Below are 14,565 nucleotides of genomic sequence, written 5' to 3'. Positions count from 1 at the left end.
GTGAAGACAAAATTAAAACACCCTGTATATAGAACATTAGCATAGAGAAGGCGAAACAGCCTATTGAAAAGGTGATCTATTCTCGAAATCACCACAATTTCTCTCTTTGGCTCGATCAGTCGTTCAGACGAATCGGAATTTAAATCGGCACAAAATACAGGGTAGGACTTTATAAGTGGGCGAGTTAGAGAAAAGTGAAGTAACGCAATATTATGTGTTTACTTTCGTATTCTATATAATTTGATTATAACTTGAAACACTTTAAACATTTAAAGTGTTATGTAATTATTAAATTTTAGGATAAATCATAGATTTATCTTAAGTTAAACACATTTTATTACATAATAATATCAGTTTATTTAGGTTAGATTTTAACGATGTGTCAACTCAACTATCAAAATTCGTAAGGAAATATTATTATGTACGGTGGCCTGCGCCTAAAAGTATACAGGCGGAGTTTTTAAAATAGCGATCCCTGATGATGAAGGGACCAGCTACATCTGTTATAATTCCGGGGACGTGTTGTATGTGATGTGTGTAGCAGTGGTGTTTATGTAAATGTGCATATAAAGAAATGAAAAAGAAATCTAAATGTGAAAGCCAGGATCGTAACTAGGTACATAATGTATAAGAAACATTTTATTTTTATTTATACAAAACATTGTATAAATAAAAAATATAGTTAGGTTTTTAAATTAACGTGCCACTAAACCTGAAGGGTTTGACGTGAAACACTGATAAAATTCTACCCTTTACCTACATGTGAGGGTGATATCGCGTGATTAGTTTTTAATTTAAGTGATCTTTCAGTGTAAGACCCACTGAGTATTCAGGTCTCCGTGATTGTGCTATATTTTATTAGTTACGGATAAATTGCGATTTCGCACGCGTTCCTTTCGGGCACGATTTGTCAATTTCCCCAATGCCCAGGTTTTCACATGTAAATTTTAATTTAATCTGAACTTAACGAATGTTGTATTGTAACATGAAGAATATGTACTTAACCTTGTTTACTATTATCATCATCACAACCCATCACGTCCCCACTGCTGGGGCACGGGTCTCCTTCGGATCAGGAGAAATTTTACTATGTGAACCATTTTCCTCTTGATTTTTTATAATTATTGGTAGAACAATAATGTTATTCAGAATGACCACCTGAATCACCTCCTTTCGGAACTAATCCAAGTTTACAATACCTACCCTGTATATAAACATTATAATTCAGCCAAAGTAAATAAGTAGCTATAATTAAATTTTGTTATCTATCCCAGATATTAGTTACTGGCCGAAGCAGCCGGTTTACGAACATTGTACGCTAACGGAATACTAATTTGATGCTAAAGTAATTGATATTTTGTGTATAAGTAAGTATAAGTATAATTATATATAGGGGAAATACGGGGAAATTATCATGCTGTATACTGTGTCGATACTGGAAAGGCAAAAATTGTCAATTAATCCTAACTATCCTTATCCTACTCCTAACTAATATTATAAATGCGAAAGAAACTGTGTCTGTCTTGTCTGTATGTTACTCTTTCACGCCAAAACTACTGAACGGATTTGGATGAAATTTGCTATATACCTATATGGTCTAGACCCTGAGAAAGATTATAGGCTACTTTATATCCCGGAATTCCCACGGGATTTATTAAAGGCGAAGCGAAGTTCGCGGGAACAGCTAGTTTAAAATAAATAAAACGTGTTTCACTAAAACTTTAATTAGCCCAACTGAACATAAATCAAAATAAAAATTAATTGAGAAAACAAAAGTGTAACGGAAAGCGAGAGCCATTTTCCGCATACTAATTAGTTATCTAAACAAAACACAAATTAGTTGAGTTGGGAGCATGCCGCGACTTCTAATTCTTAGATTTGATTTATTTTACAAAGTACTTCCTATTTTTAACCGACTTCAAAAAAAGGAGGAGGTTCTCAATTCGTCGGGATCTTTTTTTTTTTTTTTTTTTTTTTTTTTTATATTTTTTTTTATGTATGTTCACCGATTACTCCGCCGTTTATGAACCGATTTTGAAAATTCTTTTTTTGTTGTATTGGGTTGAGCTTCCAGGTGGTCCCATTTTTTTTTCAGAATTTTATCTCACCCCCAAGGGTGGGTAAAGGGGTAAAACAGGGTATGAATTTCAATTTTGGGCACATATTAACCGATTCTAATGAAATTAAGAACGTAAATATAGTTCTTATAACAAAAAAATATGATGGTGACCTTGAGCTGATCTGATGATGGAAACGGAAGGCAGTCAGGGGAACTCCTCAACGGTATATAGCAACTACTTCGTGTTTAGGCTTGAATGATTCGTATTGATTAGTAGGACATTTTGGTATCATTTGCACCTTACTTTTGATTGAAAATTATTACAAATAAATTAAAAACTATGAAATAAAATAATAATTAAAAAAATTAAAAAACCGACTTCAAAAAACCACTAAAATGTAAGAAATAATTTAAGGTTTACACAAATTCTACTCGTATGAGACAGTACAAATATACCTAAGCAGGAACTGTTCTTTTTTGATGTTGGTGCGGTGACAAAGTAATCTGAAGAAATATGGCACCAACTTCAAAAAAGAACAGTTCCTGCTTAGGTATATTTGTACTGTCTCATACGAGTAGAATTTGTGTAAACCTTAAATTATTTCTTACATTTTAGTGGTTTTTTGAAGTCGGTTTTTTAATTTTTTTAATTATTATTTTTCATTTAATAATATTATAGGCACGAAGTAAACTTTAGGTAGACAACATGAAGAATATTTAATGAATACCCAGAGCGAAAGCACAGCGTAAATTATGTTTAAGTACCTATGTGTGAGTTAACTTTTGCAATTACCAGTAGAATTTAAATGGGTTTCGCAATAAAATAAAAAAAAAACATTTGTCACTCAACATTATCCAAAGGTTGTCTGGTAGAGATTGCTATAAGCAATAAGGCCGCCTTTTTGTACTGTTTTTATTTTTAAGTTTTTTTTTGTATGTTCTATTTTGGTGCAAATAAAGAGTATTGTATTGTATTGTATTGTATTGTATTATTTGAGGTTTTAAGCTTCGGTGTGGCTATTCAGTGATACTTATTAAAACAAGATAAATAAATATCATCAAGTAAATACACAAATACCATCATAAAGAAATCTCACACACGGCCTTCCAACCCCAAACTAGGCAGAGCCTTTGATATGGGTGTCGGACAGCTGATATAACTACATAAATACAAACTATATAAATTGTATTTATTTTTTGCTTATATTTAGTGTGTAGTTAGATAACAATTACTTAAATTAAACTATATTCCTTGAGTAAGTACACTGTACCCCATTCATATCTCTAGTCCATCCATCCAAAGGTTGTCTGGAAGATATCGCTATAAGCGATAAGACCGTCTTTTGTACCCTAGTTAAGTGTCCATGTAAGATTGTTAATTATTTCTTGGTGTACAAATAAAGAGTACTCGATCTATCTATCTATCTATACATAGACAGATACATAATTATATAGATAAACGAGAACCTGAAAACATCTGATTTTTGTTCAGCTGTGTACAGGAACCATAGTTAAGGTCTCCTAAAACGTACAGTAGTTTCTAATGAAAAATAAAAACCTCCCGACAGCAAAACCGATGGGAACTAACACGACAGAATACACGTTGAGAATGGAAGAGAAAAATAAATTCCCACCAAAATGAAAATGTCAGCTTCGCTATTAAATGCGAAAGAGACGGATGTATGCGCCATTCTCGTCGCTCGTGTTACTCACATGTTTTCAACGTAATGGCACATCGTTTATACACGGCGTAATAGGATTATAGCTGGTTTGATTAAATTGTTTGGGTTCACGACTGGTATTTTTGGGGTTTTATCGAATCCATATTTTGTTGCCTTACCGCTACCGACACAAAAATTAGCAATCCACAATACCTGAGCAGCATTGCGTAAGTATCTGTCAAGCATCTATCAGACACAGACAAATTATGTCAGTTTTAATCTGCTTAAGGATTGTCACTAATGTGTGTTGGTCGTCTGTAGCTTTTCTTATTTTTCTGATTTCCTTAGTCGAAGTAGGCCATGATGCCATGAGTAAACGAGTTTTTGAGAACACGAACCGGCAATAGCGTGGGACGCCTTCTGTTCTGATGGACCGACGACCTTCGACAGGTATCTGGAAGGTGGATGAGGAAGACTGAGGCCAGAGTGCTGCGGCGCTCCTTGTGAGAAGACTATGTCCAGCAGGGAATGATTCCAGTCGATGATAATCATGAAAGGTTTAGAATACTACTATTGAAAGTGGTCAAATTGTGTGAAATACCACAGGAGCGCAAATCCGCCAAAAAGGTCCTAAGAGGCAAAAAGAAGGCTAGACAAAAAGGCACTTATTCCGAGCTCGTCTACCACTTCGCTAATGGAGGATGTCGGTAGACGCATGCCAGTTTATTTGAGGCACTAAACATTACGGGCTGTGGCGTAAGTGAAAGAAAAACAAGAGGAACAACACATACAATGTGTGGGAAATTTTTGGGGACATTGATACAGGGGCGGAAATCATTTTAAGTTAACCCATTTGCATGCAAGCTTCTTTCCACGGATGAAAGACGCCTTGTCGAATGATAGCACTGGCGCCAGCTACCTAACAACCACTGACACTTAAGCAATCAACAGCCAAAATATTTTTCAGATCCACAGTAATTTACTATGTAATTTTTACAGATATTACATTGTTATAATTATATCAGATCTAAAGTCAGTTTTTTAATCTCAGATACTAAATTGACAGATTCGGAACGGTTCATCAACAGCCGATTGTCTCGCGATTAAGTGACGTATCGTTCTATTGGCGGGAGAATCGACTGTTGTTTTAGTATCTGAGTTTAAAAAGCAGACTTTATTATAGTGTTTGCCACCGACAAGCCAAGAAGAAGTCAGGTAAAAAGTCCTGACATCTGCATGTGAATGTTCACAAGTCGGCACATTATTATAATAAAAAAATAAATCAACATCCTTCAGTTGCAGTCATGTGGAACAAAACGTAACTTGGTGGGTAAATCCATGTTCAGCTGGCAACATTTTATTTCACGAAAAAATGTTTACGACAGTTTATTATTGTAAAGATACGCACTGGATTCGTTTTTGGGGTTCCGTAGCCAGTTTTTTACTTGATCATGAAACAGACTGACTACAAAAATATGTAGAGGCTATTGTACTATCTCAACTTTTAACATTATAAAAATAATGTTGGCTGTTTTGACGTAATATTCCTATTAACCTACATAGAAAAATCACAAAAAAAAACTCTACACGTTTATACTAATGGATTAGGAGCAAAATTTACCTAAATTTATGTAATTTAAAGATTTATCTAAATAAACACCCGAAGGACCCCTTAAAAAGCATCAGTACACACACTTAACCCATTTTTTCGGGTCGAAAACACCCCCAGAGGTCTACAACGGAGGTTTTCTGGCACAATGATATACAGTCCATACGCTGCTGAATTATACATGGAGTCACACTTCCTAACAACTAGCCCCAAACGTAGTCAACTTATAATTGATATTAATTTGGACACGGCACAACCTGGCTTGAGGCCAAATAACTTTGTTACTTCACTTTTCCAGCTAACCGGTTTCCCCACTGAATTAATAATGGAAACAGATAATGAACCTCATTTTATAAATTACTTAGCCACCATAGAGGTTGAATAGGCGAGTAGACGTGGCACGTTACTCTTGTGATAGAGGAAAAAAGAAAAATATTTAAAATACTGGCTGATTCTGTCTAAGCCGTAAGAGGAAACAAAAGGCGGATTTCAAAAAAAGAACGATAACAAAGAAAAACTCCGCGCTCAGTAACGCATGGTGAATTAATGAACAGGTCATTCGTCGGCCATTTTACTAAAAGTGTTCCCATGTTACTCGGTGTTGCCACATCCAAATAAATAACAATTATTCTTCGTGGCTCGACGGGTTGATGTATTGGCTCATTTTTAAGAGATGTCAAAAAGCACGCACGCTTTTCTTTTGTTTTTTGTTGTTATGTGTTGTGTGCGTATTTGGATCTAGTACATTATGTTAACGCAAGACTAAGTATAATCCATATTCACTGTTTTGGAACCCATATTATTATGTGCCGTCATCATATGTCTTGAGTAAACTACATATTTATTTATTTTTTCAGGAAGTTCTCTTATAAATAACATCCTGTATATGTGAGTATATTTTACTTCAATTAATTTGCGTCTTCTGAATTCGGGAGAGTTTTTTCTCCAGTAGTGATAAATTCTATAAGTTTTATTACTGAAAACTTGGCTTTCTCCTCGGTGGTGGCTTGATTTATCGATGAATGAAAATTTTATGAGCTTTCCTCATAACCTATAGGCCACTAGGACGATTTATGCCAAATTATCTTGCAGATTTTTTCCTTATGTACTATTTTTTTTTGACATCTTCACACACGGCCATCCGACCCCAAGCTAGGCAGAGCCTGTGTTATGGGTATCGGACAGCTGATATATCTACACAAATACATAGATAGATACATATTAAATATAAATATCAACACCCAAGACCCGAGTACAAATATCTGCTCCAGCCGGGAATCGAACCCGGGACCTTCGGCATAGCAGTCAGGGCTACTGACCACTATGCCATTCGATCGTCAATATTATGTATTATTTATCTTTAAAATGGATGATTTCACACATTCCAAATACCCACCATCTGCATATGTTTGATCAAACTATTTAAAACATAAATGACAACACTGAAAGCACTTATCATGAAAATAAGTTAATCCTGTCAGATTTTCTCCAGAAATAAACTAAAAAACTGAGTTATCTTTGCAGTTGGTAAAAAATCATAGCATACCTACCTAATACAAACTAATACGCTTTATGGTAAATAAATGAAAGAATAGTATGATTAGTATCAATAAATTACGGTTGGCTGCCAACACGTAAAACGCCTCCACAATTATACCTACATATACCTATGCATTACTGAAACAAGCTCCTTCCCCTAGAATGCTGAATATTTCAGTGGTGGCCGCCTACTATAATAATTAATAGAACATGTGATGGCGAAGGCTCGAAGTCGAAGAGGGTCGATGAGCGTGACGGTGATGATTAAGACGATGTGTAGAGATTTGCGTAATAATAGTAAGTATATTGAATAGTATTTTACAAGATATGAGATATAAGAATTATGTATTAGAATTAGTAATTAATAAAATGTGGTATGAATTTCTTCGTGTTGTTATTTTGTATGTGATTGACATAAGTATTTCTTCTTCAGCTGAAGCGCCGGGCATAGAGCCCGACGCTCGTAATAATGTCTGTCTTCAACATGGTCCCCCCCTTGGAACGGTCTGTTCCAAGAGTGGAAGAGGGCACAACCGGTTGTACGCTCTTCTGAGCGTCCCGGCCCTCGTGATCACATCTGCCACTCTATTGACCCCGTCCGTGCCGGGGTATACTGCAGTGACTCTGCCTAGCAGCCATCGATTTGGGGGTAGTCGATCGTCAGTGCTTGTTGCTTTGAATCGCCGAGACATTGAGGGTTCTCCTTAAGGGGTATTGTCACAACCATCCTACCATCTGGGTTACGGACTGTAGTTTTCAAGAAGAGCTTCTCACAATCAGCTTCATCCCTCGATTGGGATTGTTGAGCGGGTAAGGACTCCAATTCAAAATATTTGTTGATTTTTTCTTCTAGTTCCATTTTGTTTATCAAGTTGCAGTGGACTGTATCATATTGCCCTAGTGTGTTGTATGATGTCGGTATAGAGCCCACAACTAACCACCCTAATTTTGTTTCTACAAGGGTTGGTTTCGCCTTGCCTAGGCTGACACGATTGTTACAGAGTATGTCCCAGAAGATGTCAGCTCCCAACAGCATTTGCACCTCCGATGGGATGGCAAAGGTAGGATCAGCAAGGTAGATGTGTGGGGGTATGTTTAGATTACCGCAGTTTATTTTATTCATGGGTATTACTTGCGTTATTTGTGGCACAACAAAACAATTAACGTCTGTCGTGTAACCACTGGCAGAGAGTGATGCTATTGATACATCACACCTTTTTGATATTTTAGAAGTTTGATTATTTAATCCTTGGACTGAAACAGATGTATGATAACAAGGTGTTCGAAGTTGTGTGAGTAAATCATTTGTTAAGAAACTTGCTGTGCTGCCTTGATCTAACAGTGCACGCACTTTGTGGTGTTTACCATTTTTATCCGCTATACTGACAATTACTGTGCTTAACAATACCTGGGCTTGGCTTGGATGCGTCACTGATAAGGATATTGTGTTCGACGATTGATTAGTTGTTTGCTTTGGCTCTGTGTTGTTCGTCAGATTTTCTACATTCGGTAAGACGACACATTGGTCAATTTTTGTATTCGAATCTAAATTTGGCTGTTCATGGTTTAGATGTATCATGCTGTTGTGTCTCTTGTTGCAAATTTTGCACGAACCTCTCCAACAATGTGTTTCATCGTGACCTTTACGCAGACAATTCTGGCAAAGGTTTAATTGTTTTACCTTATCCATCCTCCCTTCTATGGTCATGGATCTGAATTTTGTGCATTCATATATGTTATGTGATTGTTTACAAATTGGGCAGAAATAGGAATTTTGTGAAGGATTAGAACCACTCGCATGCGCGGAGTTTGAATAATTTGCCACAAAGGTTTTGGCGCGAACGGGTGGAGTATCGCTATATCTACGCAGTTTTTGGTGATTTTCTTCGATGGATTCCAGCCATGCAGCGCGGTTTTTTATAAATGAATTAAATTCCGAAAATTTTGGAATTGCGTTGTTGGGTCCGCGCTGCATCTCCCAATCCTTCAGTGTTGCGTGGTCTAATTTTGTGCAGATGACGTAAATTATTATCGCATCCCAATGCTCCGTGGGTAGATGTAGTGTTTTTAGAGCTCTAATGTTTTTATTTACCGAATCGATGATATTACGAAGGCCCGTGGACGATTCCTTGAACATCGGTTCCAGATTGAAGAGAGCCTTCAAATGATTGTTGACTAATAACTTGGTGTTGTTGTAGCGCTCACATAGTAAATCCCAAGCTACATCGTAATTGTCACCTGATAGGTCTAATGATTGGATCAACAAGGCAGCATTATCCCTTAGTGATGCTCGTAAGTAATGATATTTTTGAATTTTTGGAATTGAATCATTTAGATGAATGAGACTCATGTACGTGTCGTGGAATTCTAGCCAATCTTGATAGCCACCAGCAAATGTAGGTAGGTGTATCGTAGGTAACTTAAGTGTTGGAAGAAATGCACCTGAATCATTGGCAGTGCTGGATCCTGCCACGGCCAGGTCGTGGCCCGCAGGGGCGGGGCGCTCCACACTCCGGTCCAGCAGCTCCTGCGCGGCAGCGACCGTGCTGAAGTATCCAGCCTCGAATTCCTGTCGTTCATTAAACTCGTCTTCTGGAGTGTCCGATAAAGTTTCCAAATTATTTTGAATAGAGTCAAATTCCTTATACAATTCATTAATGCGGTTGAGGCGTGCGGATAGTTCACGAAACTGCAAGGTGTTTAATTTGGTGCAAGTTGTCAGTAGTTCGAGATGGCCCTTAAATATTGTCAATTTGGCCTTTACAGAACCTCTATTCTTTTTTAATGTTTTTGCATCCATGATTTGCAAATGTTTTAGAACGTTAAGATGTTGTGGTAATTAAACAAATGAAATATGAGAAGGCGATAAGTACGTGAATGAATCAGTAGAAATTAATAATTTAGGAAACTTAACAAGAATCGAAACGAATTGGGAATTAGATAGATCGGAACGGACTCACTCAGCCGAAGGCGCCCTTCCTGGTTTGTATGATAGTTGAGTCTTGACACTAAGGTGCTCTTGTGCATCTACTCGGCGACCTTGATGAGGATCTTCATGCGTTAGCTTGACTCTCCAATAATGAGTGATGACCGAACTCCGATGACCTTCTCCTTCCTTGTGAATGAATGTTGACGGGTTGTTCTCAATCGCGTCCCTCGACTTGGTCTCGCCGATCTGGTTGTATAGCCAGATCCGGCTCGAAAATGATGGCGAAGGCTCGAAGTCGAAGAGGGTCGATGAGCGTGACGGTGATGATTAAGACGATGTGTAGAGATTTGCGTAATAATAGTAAGTATATTGAATAGTATTTTACAAGATATGAGATATAAGAATTATGTATTAGAATTAGTAATTAATAAAATGTGGTATGAATTTCTTCGTGTTGTTATTTTGTATGTGATTGACATAAGTATTTCTTCTTCAGCTGAAGCGCCGGGCATAGAGCCCGACGCTCGTAATAATGTCTGTCTTCAACAACATGTTTACTCTGAAACTTTGCCGTGTAACAGGTGTGAAGGATTTGATTGTGAAAAGTGGGAATATTGGGGTTTTCAATCCGTGACGGAAAAAAATGGGTGTTATAAGTTACACTTGTGTATGAGTATATCTATCTGACGAGTCTGTCTCACATTTCCGATATTCACAGAGTGAGATGGGTCATTGTTAAGACCAATGATCATGAAGAAAATGAATTCCGGTGCTAGTTTGTTTAAAACAATAGAGTATAATAACGAATGACCCGGTGAGCGGTGGTAGCTCAGTCGGGTAAGCGCCGCTTCTCACGCAATAGATGCGGGTTCGAATCTCGGCGCTGACATATACCAATGAGATGAGAATGTATACATACCATGGCTCATACGGTGAAGGAAAACATCGTGAGGAAACCTGCATATCTAGATTTAGCACATCTAGATATGTGAACCCACCAACCCGCAGTGGACCAGCGTGGTGGGAAATGGTCCAAGCTTAGGAAGGCAGTTTAGACCATGGGGATATGCACAAAGGTTCCACTCGAGAGAGCCAGGTGCAGGTACTTACACCCCCAGAGAATAGAATAGAATAGAACGAGTGACCCTAATGGGATCGAGCGTAACCTAAAAGTAACGAATTTCAAAATTACTATGTCTCTGAAATGTCTCGTTCAACTATTGTACTCCCGAAAGTCTTCCATTTCAATAATAAGTAGGTACACAACAGAGTTCCTTATTGGAAGAGTAGAAACGGTATATTTCAGCGTCTGCCGTCATGTCACGTACATATTTGCATAATAGCTGCTTACTTATAAGAGCTTAGGTAGGTATATGTTACGGTCCCTCCTTTTGAAACGTTCAATACTTGCTTAGAACCTTTTCCGAATATCGGCGAGCTTCGCATTTGTTTAAATCGATAAAACGGGAGCTTTAATGACGGCGGTACGTTTTAATGAAATGGCGTGGCTGTAGAGCTTTTAATTATTCAGGAATGAAGTAGATGGTATAAATAAGTTCTGGATACAAAGTTACTAAATGTGTTTTAGCGAGCGATGTGACTCGGTAAATTGCGTTTTTCACAGCATATCGCCCTGTTACTCACTTGTACAGGGTGTTGCAAATTAAGCTGAAAAGGGGTGATCTAACTCGCTACTCTGAACCACTTTTGTTGAAGAAGTTTTAGTAAAACGTGAAAAAACAGATTTTTCGTTGTATTGTAGACTCTTCATAGTTAATTGAAAGTCACGTGACTTATTACTATGGGGGTATGGGGACTAAAATATGAGTCACCCCCTTTGAGCTTACCATTTATTTAACAACCTTTATTAAACTTAAAACAAAGCGATTCCAATATACACTCACGGGCAATGAAAAAGTACCACTTACAAAATGTCGACTCTGCATGCCCCTTATTTTTTCAAACATTTTATTTAAAATTTTTACAAAATATTACCGTTTTTAGTTGGTAATATCCTGATGCTCTGTTAAATGTACTTCATTCTAGCAGAACTTTAGGAGTAATTTGGTGTTTTTTTCAGTGCAACCATAGAATAACAAGTAGTTACAGTAGTAGGCACTCGTTATTCTATAGTGGAACCTTTTCATTGCCCGTGAGTGTATAAATAAATTGTGTCAAAATAACGATCACTTACTTAGGTATAACTTGTAAAAAGAGGAAACCACTGAATCCATCGTCATCTTCTAAATATAAAATGCGATATAAAAGCGATAAAATTTATATTTAAATGGCATTCGAAGTGACATAATTGAATCAACTTTAAGTAGCTATATGGAGAAGACAAGGCGAGACGGCAATATCGACGCCTAAAATGTCTTTAACTGCCAAAACGTGAGTACTTACGTTACCTTATGTAAATTATACCTATTCCTTTCTTTAGTATTTGAACAGGTGAAGACAATAATATTGACACTTCTTATTTAATCGGATATGATAGCGTTTAAAATGTATGCTACTATTACTATACAATGAGATTGGTAAGTCGATGTTCTATTCTATTCTGAGAGGGGGCAAAGATCGAGAACGTGGCTCTCTCGAGTGGACCCTTTGTACATACCCCTCGATCTCAGCTCAGCCAGCCAAGTCGGTGTTCCTTAAATGGATTGTAGATAAATAACAGACTCTAACTACGTATTTTTTTTTAATCACAACAGCTTCAAAATCTAGAAACAACTACGAAATAACATGGCCGTCAAATATTTTCATTTGTTTCAATTTGCCAATAGATGGCGCTCGGAGCAAACAAGGCGAATATTCAATTGTTTATGAGTCTCTCGACTCACGAAATATCACAGATCAAATATTCAAATTGGTTCAAGAAATCCAAACGGCGGCCGTTTGGGAAAAGAGACCTGCCAAAAGCAACGTTGACTTGTGAATATGATAGTCTTGATAGTGAATTAAATATAAGTCAAACATACCTATACTTAGTACATCAGTTTAATTTAAATACCTTAGTTAATTATTTATCTTAAGTTTAAATAAAATTCAAGTTGAGCCCGGTACGATTAGGGGCGGACTTTTCGACAAATTTTTATTTGACGAAGCGGTGCTCAGATTTTAGTTTTTAAAATATAGACGAAGCATGTTGCAAATAGGCACCTAATTAATATACTAATTATAATTAAAAACTCACCTGTGTGATACTCCAGTAGCGGTCCAGCGATATGAGGCACAGATTCATGATGGACGCCGTACACAGCAGCACATCCATGGCCGAGTGGATCTCACACCACCAGAACCCAAAGATCCAGTACCCCATCAGCTCATTGGCCAGCGAAAACGGCATTATCACCAGCCCGAGAAAGAAATCCGACACAGCCAGTGACGCTATAAACCAGTTCTGTATGTTTTTTAAAGTTTTCTCAGTCACTATTGCGATTATAACCAACATGTTGCCGACTACCACCATTATCATTAACACAGTCACCACCACAGATGCTATTATTATGTGCGCAGCCGAATACTCGCTAGGGTACCACGTTTTGAAGACCACTTGGTTCACTATTGTCTCGTTAGATGGCGTTGTTGCGTTGGCGTCCGAAGAGTTTCCCAGTTGTAGGGCCAGGAACTCCTCTTGGCTCAAGAAGGTCGGGACCAAGAAGGTCGTGTTTAGGATCCCCGCGACCGTAGAGTTTATGAATGTTGGCATCGTCGTGTTAGCGGCCAGCGTTGTCGACGTCGAATTTGGCACCATTTTGATTATTGACGTTTGCGTGTTCGATTTTTAAATTAAGCGCGAGAATTGTATAATTGAACTAACTATCCGATTTTGTTTTTTTTAATATAAAAGACAGTTGAAATTGAAACTAGACTTATTGGCCCCGTTTGGAAAACGTTTTGTCCGCGGTAGAAATAATTTTAAAGTATTGCCTATAGGAACGGAATAATATTATTTGTACAGTAAACCTAATCAATTTTATTGTTTTACTTTATGTGTCTTTAATATTTATTGTTTAGTTTTAAGTAATTAGTATGTTACAAATTATGTTTAATACCCGTTTGCCCGAACCAGTGTTGCGTTTACGTGGAACGTAAGGACAATTTAATTAAAATACGTTTTTACAAATCTACAAGTTATACACAGATTTTTAGAATATAAGTCGATCAAACACGCTGTTCTTATTTACACATACGACTACTGACACGGAATAATTGAAAGAAGCGTTATTCTAAAGAAGGCTACTTACCTAATATTGCTTTCAGACACCGACGAAACGAAAACGGTTAACCGAAAAAAACCGCAACAAAAATTGACTGATGAAACTCTTCTAGAAACCGGTTACACACAAAAAAGCGTTTCTTACGAACTAGAGCGTTTTATTTGACGCAGCCGCACGAGACTGATGACGTCATCGCTGACCCTTTCGCCTTCTTCTATCCCAAAAACGTTCCGTTACCGCGAACATGTTTTGGCGCCAGAATTTTCACATATTTTATTGTTTTTTTTTTTAATTGGAAGCCATGGTTGTCACGCTGTCAGCCTACGCTGCGTGACTGTTCGTCTTGGAATGTTTTGCCATTAATTTTCTTCAATTATGTGCGAAGTTTGATTGCGTGTTGCGCTGTCCTCGAGGGCGTAAAAACTGTTATTAACGACAGCTATTGTGACGTCTCGGGCTGATCTCTGAAACAAGGAAAACGGTCGCCATTAGAGAACTGTCATTTAATTGTGTCGGTGATGGACTAGTGAGGTTCTGTGCCATTA

At 37.5% G+C, this 14,565-nt stretch overlaps 1 protein-coding gene across 2 annotated transcripts in view; it reads right to left on the bottom strand.

Annotated features, from left to right (window-relative positions):
* LOC105379986 (alpha-2A adrenergic receptor) overlaps positions 1-14,565 on the bottom strand; it is a 393,199-nt gene that overhangs the window by 270,117 nt on the left and 108,517 nt on the right. For both annotated transcript variants that reach the window (XM_048630508.1, XM_048630509.1), the window contains exon 3: positions 12,994-14,484. In XM_048630508.1, the coding sequence (XP_048486465.1) occupies positions 12,994-13,554 (561 nt within the window). In that variant the 5' untranslated portion in view covers positions 13,555-14,484. The remainder of the gene's footprint in view (positions 1-12,993; positions 14,485-14,565) is intronic.

Source organism: Plutella xylostella, chromosome 26 (assembly GCF_932276165.1).
Source record: "Plutella xylostella chromosome 26, ilPluXylo3.1, whole genome shotgun sequence".
Classification (NCBI taxonomy): Eukaryota; Metazoa; Arthropoda; class Insecta; order Lepidoptera; family Plutellidae; genus Plutella; species Plutella xylostella.
Note: the sequence above shows the minus strand (reverse complement) of the source record. Positions and strands in the feature narration are given on the sequence as shown.